The sequence below is a fragment of the Falco rusticolus genome, chromosome 5 (genome assembly GCF_015220075.1).
Source record: "Falco rusticolus isolate bFalRus1 chromosome 5, bFalRus1.pri, whole genome shotgun sequence".
NCBI lineage: Eukaryota > Metazoa > Chordata > Aves > Falconiformes > Falconidae > Falco > Falco rusticolus.
Genome location: NC_051191.1, coordinates 78309724 through 78322025, shown reverse-complemented (window position 1 = coordinate 78322025; position 12302 = coordinate 78309724). Strand labels below are relative to the sequence as shown.

The 12302-nt window shown below is 40.0% G+C and overlaps 1 protein-coding gene across 3 annotated transcripts in view; it reads right to left on the bottom strand.

Moving 5' to 3' along the window:
* Positions 1-12302, bottom strand: part of FBLN1 (fibulin 1) — an 81823-nt gene that overhangs the window by 16920 nt on the left and 52601 nt on the right. For all 3 annotated transcript variants that reach the window (XM_037388070.1, XM_037388073.1, XM_037388072.1), the window contains exons 15-16: positions 7722-7864; positions 5603-5734 (exon numbers count right to left, since the gene is read on the bottom strand). In XM_037388070.1, the coding sequence (XP_037243967.1) occupies positions 5603-5734; positions 7722-7864 (275 nt within the window). The remainder of the gene's footprint in view (positions 1-5602; positions 5735-7721; positions 7865-12302) is intronic.

Below are 12302 nucleotides of genomic sequence, written 5' to 3'. Positions count from 1 at the left end.
TGGCTTCTGGGTACCCTTGTCTCAAATGCATAGCTACTAATTTCGACAGGGCAACCTGGCATACAGAAAAACTCACAAAATATTCTTTGCTGAAGGGCTCCTCTCGTGAAAGGGGCAAGTGTAGATGAAACCAGCACAAAGATACTGAAAATAACTGTGTCTTTTTTTAATGTAAGGCTCCAAAAGCCTGTCGAAAAACCTACTGAATTATGTCCCTGCTCTGTGTGCTGACTGTGAATGACTGGACAGCACGGGTTTTGTATCACCAGACACCATTGTCATTTCATGGTAATGACATTATAGTCATAACAAAAGGTGGCTATTGTTGCTTACTTTCTAGTAGAAGTATCCACAAGGGGAGATAATGTATATGCTGAAATCTGCGCCCCAGTGAGCAGCGGAGCTCTCCTGGATGCCCTGGCTCTGCCTATACCTAGCTGCCATTTCCCCACAGAAAAGCAACTGTAGATGAACTACTTTTAGCATCACAGCTGTGCCAGGAAGCCCAAATCAGTCTGAGGATCTCATTATGCTAAACACCGTAACAAATGCACAGTAAGAGCCAGCCAGCCTCTGGCCCAAAGATAAAGAGTCTAGAGCAACAGAGGATAAGGGAGAAGCAGAGAGGAATGTGAAGCTACTTGCCCAGCACTGCAGAGTGGGTCCAGGAACACAGTTCAGAGACAAATATTTTGCAATCCAGTGACTCTGAATTCAATGTCAGACCATACAAGCATTTGCGTGGCAGACTGAAAAGACTTTGCCACACTGGGAACGGCCAAACTACTTATGAGATACAGAACTACTACCCCTGTGCTAGGGACAGGTTGCCCAAAAAGTCAAATAAACCTCCAGCCTCCTTCTCCTGCCCCCTATCAATATGGGATCCCACAAGCACCCTTTCTATGGTACCTGCTTTTGTTTACCTTCTGACCATTCTTTAAAAGTCTCTCCCTAGCCTCTGGAACATATGAATGATGATACCATAGTAGAAATTAGACTACTAATAAATCCAGTGTTGCACTATCAGTAGTTGAGATGCTTTCTGTAATGGTTCAAAGGTAAAATCATGAACTATCACATGTGTAAGAGGCTGGAAAGTCAGGACAGAGGTAGCAGTGAAATCCTTCCAAACAAAAGTGGAGATCAGTAGTACATACCTCTAAAATTATAAGCAATTGTTGACACCGTGTACTCAAGCACCAGCACCACACCCCTGAGAAGCTCTATAGGTACAAGTGAAATTTTATAATTTATTGGCTCTGGATATTTTTGGTAAGAATAGTATCAATCTGCATAAGAGGTAAGAATATATGCTTAGGTTAGTATTAAATGCAATATGGAAGATTTCAGCCTATCAAAACTACTTTTAGTAGTTTTTACATTTTTTTAGCTGTATTATGAATTTTTTTAATCTTCCTGAAGTTTTCCAGACTACAAGGTGGTATTACAGTCACCTAAGAAAATGAATGCATAGCTGAGGGGGGAAATGTTTTATAGTATCTGATAATACCCGAGGCATTGATAGGACATTTTTGTACAGGCTGAAAATGCATTCTTCATTTTTCACTGACAGCTGGTTAAAGGAGGAATGTAGTGAAAAGTCTATAAAAGCTTAAAAAAACCCACAAACCTGGGTAAGTCTGCACTTCTGTTTTTCCCCCGCCCATGCTAGTAAGTGATGTACAGTTGTTAACAGTATCTTTTGGATTCAGTGCCACCTTGGCCCATCACCACGCCAGGCAACAGAGAGTCTACAGCACTTCTTGACCCAGGGAAGAATGGGGTTTCACATGTCTTTAACACAACGGGGTACAAGTGTTGGAGGCAACTTTTGACACAATTCTTTTTCTTCAGCTTGCATGAAGTCTATGCAGTGCCACTCCAGCAGGCTGGGTTTGGTTCCTTCTCTTCCACTGGACGTTATTTTCTGTAGGTCAGCACAGCTAGTTTTGGAGCCTGTTTTTATGTCTTTTGGCTCTTCTGTGTCTGATACTGCTGATCATTGATTCCCATCTGATATATTTTCTTCCCCTGATTTTGCAATACTGTCATTGTCTCTTTCTTCTCCTACCTTTGTGCCTGCTCCTCCTTTATCTCCTTTGGGAGACTGTGTTCTTTCTTTTTCTAACATTCCCTGGGGCAGCTCTTCACTCTGTTTCTACTTTCTCTTTCCTTCCTCACAACCTGCTCCTACACACTTACCTCCTCCTATGACCTCAGCTGCTCTCTCTCCATCAACAACTCACAACCAGCCTGATCAGCCACTCTCCATCCAATCCTACCTATTTCTCATCTTCGCTAACACCTTCTCCTTGACGTCTTGGTGTCAACTTAAAGGGACAATAGCTAAAACTGATGACCTGACTCTCTTCAGTCCACAATTCTCTGTCAGTGTTGAAGTCCTCATTTCTCTTCTGCACCTCCATCTCTAGCAGCTCCTCTCACCCTCTAGACCTTTACCAAAAGAAACCTGTAGCTTATCACTCTTTTTTAGTGTTATACTTTTGAGAGCATCTTGTGCCTTCCCATTCACACAAACACAGTTTAGATGCAGGTCCTTCTTAAGGTGTCATCTCTTTTCTTGTTTGTGACAACCTAGAAAAAAACTGGTTTACTACTGAAGGACTTCCTGGAAGAGCATCCTCACTGATCTGTCCTTTCTACCCCGCTTTTCCCAGTGCTCCCTCCTTTCTTTGAATCCCTTTGTTGGTTTCCTTTGTTCTGACATTGTCAGGCTTTATTACACTCGGCACTTTCAGTAACACTGGTAAGTATTTTCCTACTTTTTTCCATATGCTCTTACACATTTCATCTCTCTCTGAGCTAGTCCAAGTCTTGCCTTTTTAAAAAACCTCTCCTATAGAGGTTTTTTACCTTTTCTTTTGTAGAGAAGATTTGTCTTGTAGAGTAAAGGTATTTGGTGATCTAATCTCCATTAGCAGACAAAATAGCTTTGATAATCCAGTCATTTCTCCTAAAATATTATAACAGAATGAAACATGCTTGTTATTCCTTTTACCCATGCATCTATGATTTATTATCAGAGTAAATGTATACTTTCCTCTCCATTATCAGCTGCAAAAAAAGATTAAAAAGTAGGCTACACAGATTCAAGAGACATGTCCATGAGTGGTCATCAAGCATGATGGTCCAGGTGTGCTCTCCCAGAAGCGTATAAACTGACTACAGCAAGTTGGAATATTATATTTGGAGAAAGATTCCTGCATACCTGTCTGTTACTGGGCCATATGTTGGACACTGGTTACTGGGCTAGTTGGGCATTTGCTCTGCTGGAATCCCTAAGTTACATCCCCACAGTTATGTTCCTATGATTCAATGGGATAACCAATAAAGCTTTCTGATAACCAATAAAGCTTTCTGTTACCATTTATGTCCTTTGTCTTTTTCCACCCTTATACAAACACTCCCCCTTTCTTTACAGAAGGGACTTACTTTGTGAACTCCTGTGGACTAGGATCCCATCTTACTTATTTGTCTTGAGAACTTCCCAGAACTTTTATGGGAACACCTAACGTTCTGATTATTAATAACAAAAAAAATGATATTATGATGAGAGCAGCAGAACTGCTGCTGGCAGAATTATTTGCAATCCTAATTTCACACATACAACATGCTGTCCTGAACCACTGCCCCTCCAGGTAATACCAACTGGGGTTTTGTTTTGTTTTTCCTTTTCCAATTCTGCTGCAGGCAACTACTTTGCAGCTTCCATCCATTAATCTCAAAGTACTTTTACATAGAGGAATTAATTAAGACACTTACATACAAGAATTAATTAAGACAGTAGTAGGCATGTTTTATCATCTCCATGTTGCACATGGGGGAACTGAGGTGAAGAAACAGTTGCCTAATTCTTTTGCAGAGCGGGGAATGTACTTGGGCATATATCATACCCTCTAAACCTGGGGTATAAAAATATGCTTTCTCTCCTAACGTTGTGAGGCAGATATCCAGTTTACCAAGTAAAATACCATTGACATGCAGTCCTATTATTCAAAATGGAAACGCTTCCCTTAGGCGAATACCTTGGCCAGTCAAATTTCTAAACACATCCTTCTTTCTTATTTCAGACAGAAAGAAGCACACAGCATGAAAAGCAAACTACTGTAACTACTGTGGGATCTGATAACATTTATACTCTTCCGAAGAATCAACCCAATACCTGAAATCTGTAATCTTACCATCCTGCTTTAACAGACTGTCCCTCTTTCTCAGCATTCACATGTATACTTCTGTGCGATAAAGAAAGAAATATAAACCTAATGACTTATGATTTTTATCTACGGTTCATAAAACCTTTGCACAGCTGTTGTGCTACCGTGCTTCCGCAATGCAACAGTGCCACCTTCAGCTCATGCTAAATATGACTTTGTCACAAACCATCAGTATTGAAGAAGCACAGCAGAGATTTTTCTTTTCATCCGGACAAGTCCTGCTAGAAAGCCCAGAAACATGTGTATAAACCTGAGCAGAACATGCACACTCAAATACGGAAGCACAAATGTTCACTGGGAACAATGGTCCTTTTTTCATAAAAAAACATTATTAAAGATCAATCAAATACTACTTTTTAATACCTGGCATTTTCATTCTCTAAACATGAGAATCACAGCACATTCCCCTGCCAACTGCATTAGCAACTCACACTGGGCAGAGCAGCCCATCAGCTGGGACCTGCTTCTGCTCACACCAGCCTTCCCATAGTTTGCCAGCTACTCCCGGGTATTTTGCGTTGCAGAGTGAGAGCCAAGCTGCAGTACACACTGGAAATATGTATCTGTATGCATGTATGTATAAATACCACATACACTCTACACATTACATACTTGATACAGTATGCATTATATCCCCTAAAAGGGCCCTGCTGTGAAGGACACCTCCCAGAAAGCACCATTGCAGGTCGTGCTGCAGCCCCTCCCTGCTACACGAGGAGATGCAGGTCTAGCGCAGACCCATATACATGCAGGTCTAGCGCAGACCCATATGCACAGCTGTACCTCCTGCCCTGTCTCCTCCCTGCCAAGCTGAGACTGTAAATCAAATGGGTATGTTCCATTCTGAAGTTTCTTTTAAACCACAGCATTTGACAGATCCCTTTAACCCTCAACAGAGGTATTTATTTAAAACTGAACCACCTGTCATTAAACATTAAAACAGGCAACAGTTTCAGTAAAATCAGTCCTGCTTTAAAAAATTTGTTATTATCCAAAACCTGGTGCAATGCTGTTTAAACAAGAAAGAACAGTTAATTAAATTTACAGTCTCTTTGCTGACATACTACATATTTTATATTTAGTTTGATTATAATGGGCAAACCTCACCATTTTAAAACTAAGCCATTTGCATTTGTAATTAGAACCCGTTCTGAAAAAAGTTAAAATACTTCTCAAATTAAAGTTTAGGCCTCTGGTATTTTGAATAAAAAATTACCTGTGGTATTAGCTCAAATTACACATACAGGACTGGAGAATATTAAATCAATTCAGGTTTGAAAATCAAGGTGGGAATTAATTACTTCTTCAACCTTGTTCTACAATATTACTGAGTGAAGAAAGTAAACAGAAAATACTCTACTCACCCACTGTCATACCATCCATGTAACGCTTGATGATATCAAAGGAATCTCTTAAATTTCCTTCTGTTATGTCAAATATGATATCTGCCTGGTTGGCTGGATATGTAGGTGTGATGGCACGAAGAAAAATAATCTCTGCAAATAGAGTACCACAGAATGAACTGAGCAGTATTTGAAAACATCACTGAAGTACCTGACAGAATCTGATCCAAAATGACTTGTCCTCAAAGCTGGTGGAGGACACCACCCTCCCACACCACTCCCAGTTTGTCCTCTGAAATGGAAAGAAAGAAAATCTAGGGGAATGGAGGATTCGGACAGATTTATTTTCTTCTGCACCACCCAAGAAGCCCTGAAGCCAAAACATTATTACTTTTAGAGTCCAGAAAGACCACTCTTAGAAACCAGTCAGACTTCCAGCGTGTACTCAAAGAGGACAACACTGAGGATCCACGGGGTGGGTAGTGGAGGGGGACCAAACAGATAAACGCCTGAACTCTTGACTTCCTTAGGCAGCTTCACAAAGTATTGCTATTACAAATTACAGGGTTCTTTTGAGTATTGGAGGAAGGTTTTAGTTGTTTTTTTTTTTAAAGTTGGACTATTTTTCAAGCCCCTTGTGAGGAAGGTAAGTATTATAGTATTCTCATTATTATCCTTGCTCCACAGATGATGAAACTAAACCATGGGGCTGTAAGAATTCACCCAAGGCCATGCACTGAATTACAGTTTAGGAACATCTTTTGGGCCTCGGTAGTACTCTCAGATCACTAGGTCTCATCTCTTTTTATTAAATCATGGGGATGGACTAATGAGGGAACGGTTTGGGAAGCATCCTGGGCCAAATCCTTAGCTCTGCTGCCAGTACACCTGGTAAAGCTGAAGGGGTGTGTATGGGAGTTGAAGTGGCTATGGGGCATTCCTCCACTCCCTGTGAAGTAGGGCCAGCCAAAGCCTGACGCAATCCAGAGCAGCTTTACGCAGCTAAGTTACTGGTGGTTAAATTGTTCCTATATGAACAACAATTGGGATGTCTCTTGCCCTACTTCTTCTGCGTGGTACAGAAGTGAAGAATCGGCTCTGGCTTTTATTTAGGACACTTTCCAGAGATCACAAGGATGAGACTCTGGGTGCATCAGAAATAGGGATTTAAGATCTTTAAAAATCCCTCCAAAATTATCTTCCTTTACTCTGTTCCCTTCTCTGTCTCTGTGCCTGTGCCACACAGTGAGCTGCTGAGTGGCTCACCCTGCACAGAAGCAGGGCTGAAGGCAGTCATCCCACCTATGCATGTGCATGCAATCCCCAGCGAAGCTGCCAGAAAATGAATACAAATGCCAAGGAGCAAAACTTGGCTTTTGATCTGTAAGTTTATACGTGAACAAAGCAAAGTGAGTGCTGTGAAACTGCAGGATTTAAAAACTCCCAAGTACTGCAGAGGCTGAAGGAGCTAAAGAAATACATGAGCACCCATGAGAGTGCAGCATCTGGGGCTGGGAACTCACTTTGCATGACTGGACAGCCACTCACTTGGATGCTTTTTCAAAATTGTAGCTCAAAAACTTTCTGTCCAGTCCTTGGAATTTTCCTTCCTTTAGCCTATATTTTAAAAAACAACACATTTTTTCCATAGGACAAAAATCAGCAAATCATAGCACTAGGTAGTATATTTAATACAATGTATTTTGTGACTAACGTTTGCTTGCAGATAAAGGCTATATTCTTGGAAGAAGCCACTTGTCAATAGTGAACAACAGACCATAAACAGATGAGAGAAATATAATCAGGACCTACTTGCTATGGCAAAATCTGCAAAAAAGGGAAGAAAAAAGTCATGGAACACACAGCTGTTATGTGAATAAATGCGGTGAATGGGAATTCAGACTCACTGTTTCCTTAGACTGGGCAGCTGTATGAGTTAGAGCTCAGAATTACTCTCTTTGCCCCATAAAATTAAAACTCCTGGATATCGAAGGTTTTAATTAAATGAATAGTACACTATAATTTGGAACCGTACAAACATTTTACTGCACCGGTAGCTAGTCTGGCTTTAGGCAAGGATTTCCGGTGGAGGTTTTATATGTTGTAGTCTATTAAATGGAACAAGGAACAAACCACTTACCTTCAGGTCTTGTAAATTCTCTGAACGTGGGCAGCGAAATGACAGTATGGGAAATTGTGTGGACCGGATCCAACACACAGCTGACATCATTTGGTCGACAAGACTTAATGCAACGGATAGTGTCTGTCTTTTCAAGTCTGACACTAAGAGAAACAAGAGAAAGACGCATATATATCCTGAAAATGAATTATTTTGTGTTTTGCAAGCTGGGGAGCCAGAAACTGTAATTGATGTAAGTGTTCATTCTTCACCTCAAACACTTAGACAAATGCAGGTCATCAGAAACTGCTGGACCACTGAAAAATTTGGCTTGGCTAAGCGTTGCAGTCAAAACCCCTTCAGACCCAGTTCTTCAAGCCAGGCATGTACAAACAGGGAGAACTGTAGTGCGTAAGCTGGCATGTAAAGTCTCTTTCCAAGTACAAACAGGACCAAACCACCAGGCCCAGATCCTCAGCTGCAGTGCACTGGTGTGGTCTCACCATTTCAGTGGAGCTGCACTTCACAAGCCTTTCTCTACTCCATGTGATATCGTGGCATTATAAAGTAGAAACAATTCTTTCCATTCTGGAAATCTGGCAGGAAATATCTGAAGGGCCAACTTTCTTTCACGATTTTCAGTAGGAGCCAGAAAAGCCTCTCTTAAGCCTTTTTTTTTTTTTTTTCACACACCCCCTTTCTATCTAAACTGAGAAAATGGAAAGGAATGGAAGCTGGGGGAGGAAAAAAGTTAACCACGTTATTAAAAACCTCAAAGATTGAATTCTGAGTTTGGGTAAATGGTAAGGGTCATTTCATATTCCATCTCAACCAGCTGCTCGTTCGTCCTTGAAAGTCTATTAAAAGTTAAATGACTTCTTCTCACCCTTGTCCACTAGAGTGAATTTAAAGTCACTTACAGTTCAAGAACTTCACACAATACCCAGTCTGTGTTCATGAGAGATGAAAGGGCTATGCTGGGACTTACAATGTGACTAAGCCCCACAAATGATCTCAACTTTGACCTGCCCATTTCTTCATATTTCTAAGTCGAAAAAAGAAAAGACTGCAGTGTCAGAGGGGGGGAATTAAAAGATTAAAAGGAAGAAAAATTCACTGAGTAAAAGGGAAACAAAAATGGAAGCTTTAGTTTGTCAGATACCTCTAGAAACAAATGGTTCTTGCTCTTTTCAAAATGTGTTACCCAAGTCCACACCTAAAAGCCATCTTTCTTCAGATGTTCAAAGGGACTTCATGGCTCTATTAATAATAAATACATCAGTAACTTCTTATTACATGCTACCCACATTTGCTCATCAAAGAAAACAAAGCCAAACATGCTGATATTGTATGAAGCTAAAATAAAGATAAAACATGAATCAACATTAAGGAAATCATGCTTCAACAGATGTGAACTGGCATAGGCCATGGGAAGGCAATGAAGCTGGGTTCATTTGCACCAGCTGAGTCTGGCTTGTTATTCTTACTCTGGAGTTGTTTTGAGACTGGCTGGGAGATACAAACCAGAAGAGACCTTTTACTTCTCACCGTTATCTGGGTACAAAATTTTGTCATTTCCTAGACATCTCACAGGGAACAGAGCTTTCTGCTGAAATGTCTCATGCTGTTCATTTTAGAACAAATGGATTCTGGATATATGGACATAACAGTCTGATCTACAATAACAGGTTCTTACTTTAAACCTCAGGTGCCAAATTAAGCAAGGACTTCCAGCTAGCTGACCCCCTCACCTGTGAAATACGGATCAGCTAAATCACCGAGTCTAGCTCCAGCGTAAAATATCCTATTTCAAAATACATAACAAACAGAACTGAGGCAAAACGTACATCATTCATATTTGTTTCCCTCTCTCCCTTTTTTTCATCCTTACTCTGTATAGTTCAGTAGAGATTTAGATCTACAGAGCTACACAAACACTGCATCCTTCCTCAGGGTCCTGCTGAGCTGGGGTCACAACAGCCAAGTCAGACTGGTTTTACTTCCAATAACGTGTTTACAAATGCTGAAAAAACTCTTTGAAAGCTTTTCTCTTTGCATTATATAACATAAATAATAACTACAGCATCATCTAAAGGATTCAGGGACACCAATGAACAGTAGCTTGCGTAACTCATTTTAGGACATTACTACTAATGAAGTACTGTTGCAATACATACAGCATCCTAAATTTTCATAGCTGTATTTAGATAAAGGAATTTGTAGGCAAAACATTGTGGTGGGAGTGTCTAAAGGATTCAGTATTGGTCTGCAATTCCTCCTTCCAGGGAAGTGAGCTTCACTTGTGACTTCAGCTGGAACAGAATTTGACAAATACAAATATTTCTGAAATTCTCATCCAATAAAGTCATGAATTTGTTTTAAGATTAAGTCCTAAGTAAGACTTACATTCATAATTCTCACTTCCGATTCACTGGAGTAAAGCATTCTGACATGAATTAGGTACCCTGCATACAGAAACAGAGGATCACAATGACCACAAGTGGTTTGTGTTAGTTCCTAACTAAAACCAGTTTCTAGATCCATCCCACTTGTGACATACATGTGACAGAAAAATGTTTGTCAGCAAAATTTCTTTGCACCATTTCTCTCTTCTCTTACAAATCCCACTTTTTTTCTTTTTGCATGCTGTATCCACACTACTAAACTTGAGTTTGCGTTTTCATTTTCCCCTGCCTAAATTAATTCTGATCTTCTTTCTTTTGATATCGCTAATTGCTTCAGCATATCCAAAGTGAGGTTGGTAACACTTTGTTCTCTCATTGCTTCAATGGCACATCTTTTGACATCTTCTGGCGTAATTTCTTTGACAACTAGCATATATTTCAGAACCTGATATTTGCTATTAATTATGTGCTCTGGTCTCAAAATACTTTTTAATTTTATCTTTAAACGTCATCTTTGCATTTGATCTTCTGATGAGTTGATGTTTTCCTTTTTGCTCATGTCCTCCTGTAGTGGGGACTGTACCTGACAAAAGTTTCTTCCTAAGTGCTGAGAACTTTCTTTCTTTAGGTTTTTCCTTCAAGTTTTCCCCCTCTAACAAAAATTGCAGCTTTGGAGCTGGTACCCCCTCCAGGCCTTTTTCATTTAAAAGAGAAAGATGTTAAGAAACAGCTCAGTTGCATTATTTTGCAGATAATCCTTCCCTGAATGTAATAGGTCCTTTCTTCTTGGGTCCTGGTGTCATTCCTTTTCAATTTCTCTGTTGGATTCAATCAGTAATTTTTTTGGACCAGAAGCCATGTTTTCATTTTCATTTGGAAAGAACAACACACATAAGTGTTGCTACATAATTACATACACGTTCTTGAAAGTACCCGCTACACTGCAGTATTAAAGTATCTAGATAATACAGGAGAATTTGAGCTCCATGTTCTTAAATGACTTGCTGAATGCAATTAATATGGTAGCACTTTACAATACCGAGGGCCAAATTCTCACACTCCCTCCTTTTCCTGCCAAACAAATGTATATTAATGCTTGCAATACTGAAGTTTATTTTTGAATCTTTATCCTACGTAATTATGGCCTTATAATGAACTGGTAGCCAGAGGGCATTTATATACAAGCGTCTTCTGTGGCAGTAAGAAAACCCATTAGCTCAAGTAGCATGGGCTTGTGCCTTCAATATTTAAAGCTGGGTCTCTATCCCCACTGGCAATTTCTGGCAGCTTTATAAGTATGTGTCAACAGACTTATTAAACATTGGCATTCCTCGTGAGACTTGAACTCCTGTCAGCCAGCTGGGATAAACTTTCCCTTAGGGAACATGTAATACTCTGGCAAAGTGCTGCGATCGTGCCCCAATCTAGTCCTTGTCTGATGATGAGCCTGCGCCCACAGCTCACAGCTAACAGAGTCATTCCTTGTGTTCAGGTGATTAAGGCTTGTGATCTTGGTTTAGAAGGTTCCCAGTTCCTAAACTTGTACCTTGCCTGTGCTGTCTGTATTTACGTAGTGAAGCATTTTTTTTTTTCATATATGCATTCACATGGATTATTCCTCATTCATCTACAGACTGCCCATTCTGCCTATGTACCAGGCAGCAGAGGTATCTGAGCCCAGGATGGTGTAAAAGAACAGTAATTTTTACATCATACCTTTGTGACTGAGCTTTTAATATTTATCAATACAAGGACTGGAGAGTAAAATAAATTCTTTTCCAGCTCACAAAACAAAAGAATTCCAAAGAAATTCCAGTTATTTTGTCTATGCTGTTTTTAATTGCATAGAAGTAAAGGAAGAAAGTCATAAAAGTAAAGTAAGAAAGATTTGGATATTGGAATTCTGGCTGACCTTTTACGGCTGCCAGGGTTTGGCTGGAGTTTTTTTGAAGGTGGTGATGGGTAAAGTCTTTACAGTTACAAGTTTATCAGCTTTGATATGGAAGTTGCAGAGATAAAAATGTTACAAGACCAATTAAATGTATTTTCAAATGTTCCTGTAGACACATCTCGGGATATAGCCCGTGAAATAGAAAGGGGCTCTCTGCTAGTAGCTGAAGGCTGTTAGGAAGTGCATTGCTGTTTTCCTATCATTAGTTTTTTAATTCAGTGGAAATTCCACAGAAAGGAAGATGAA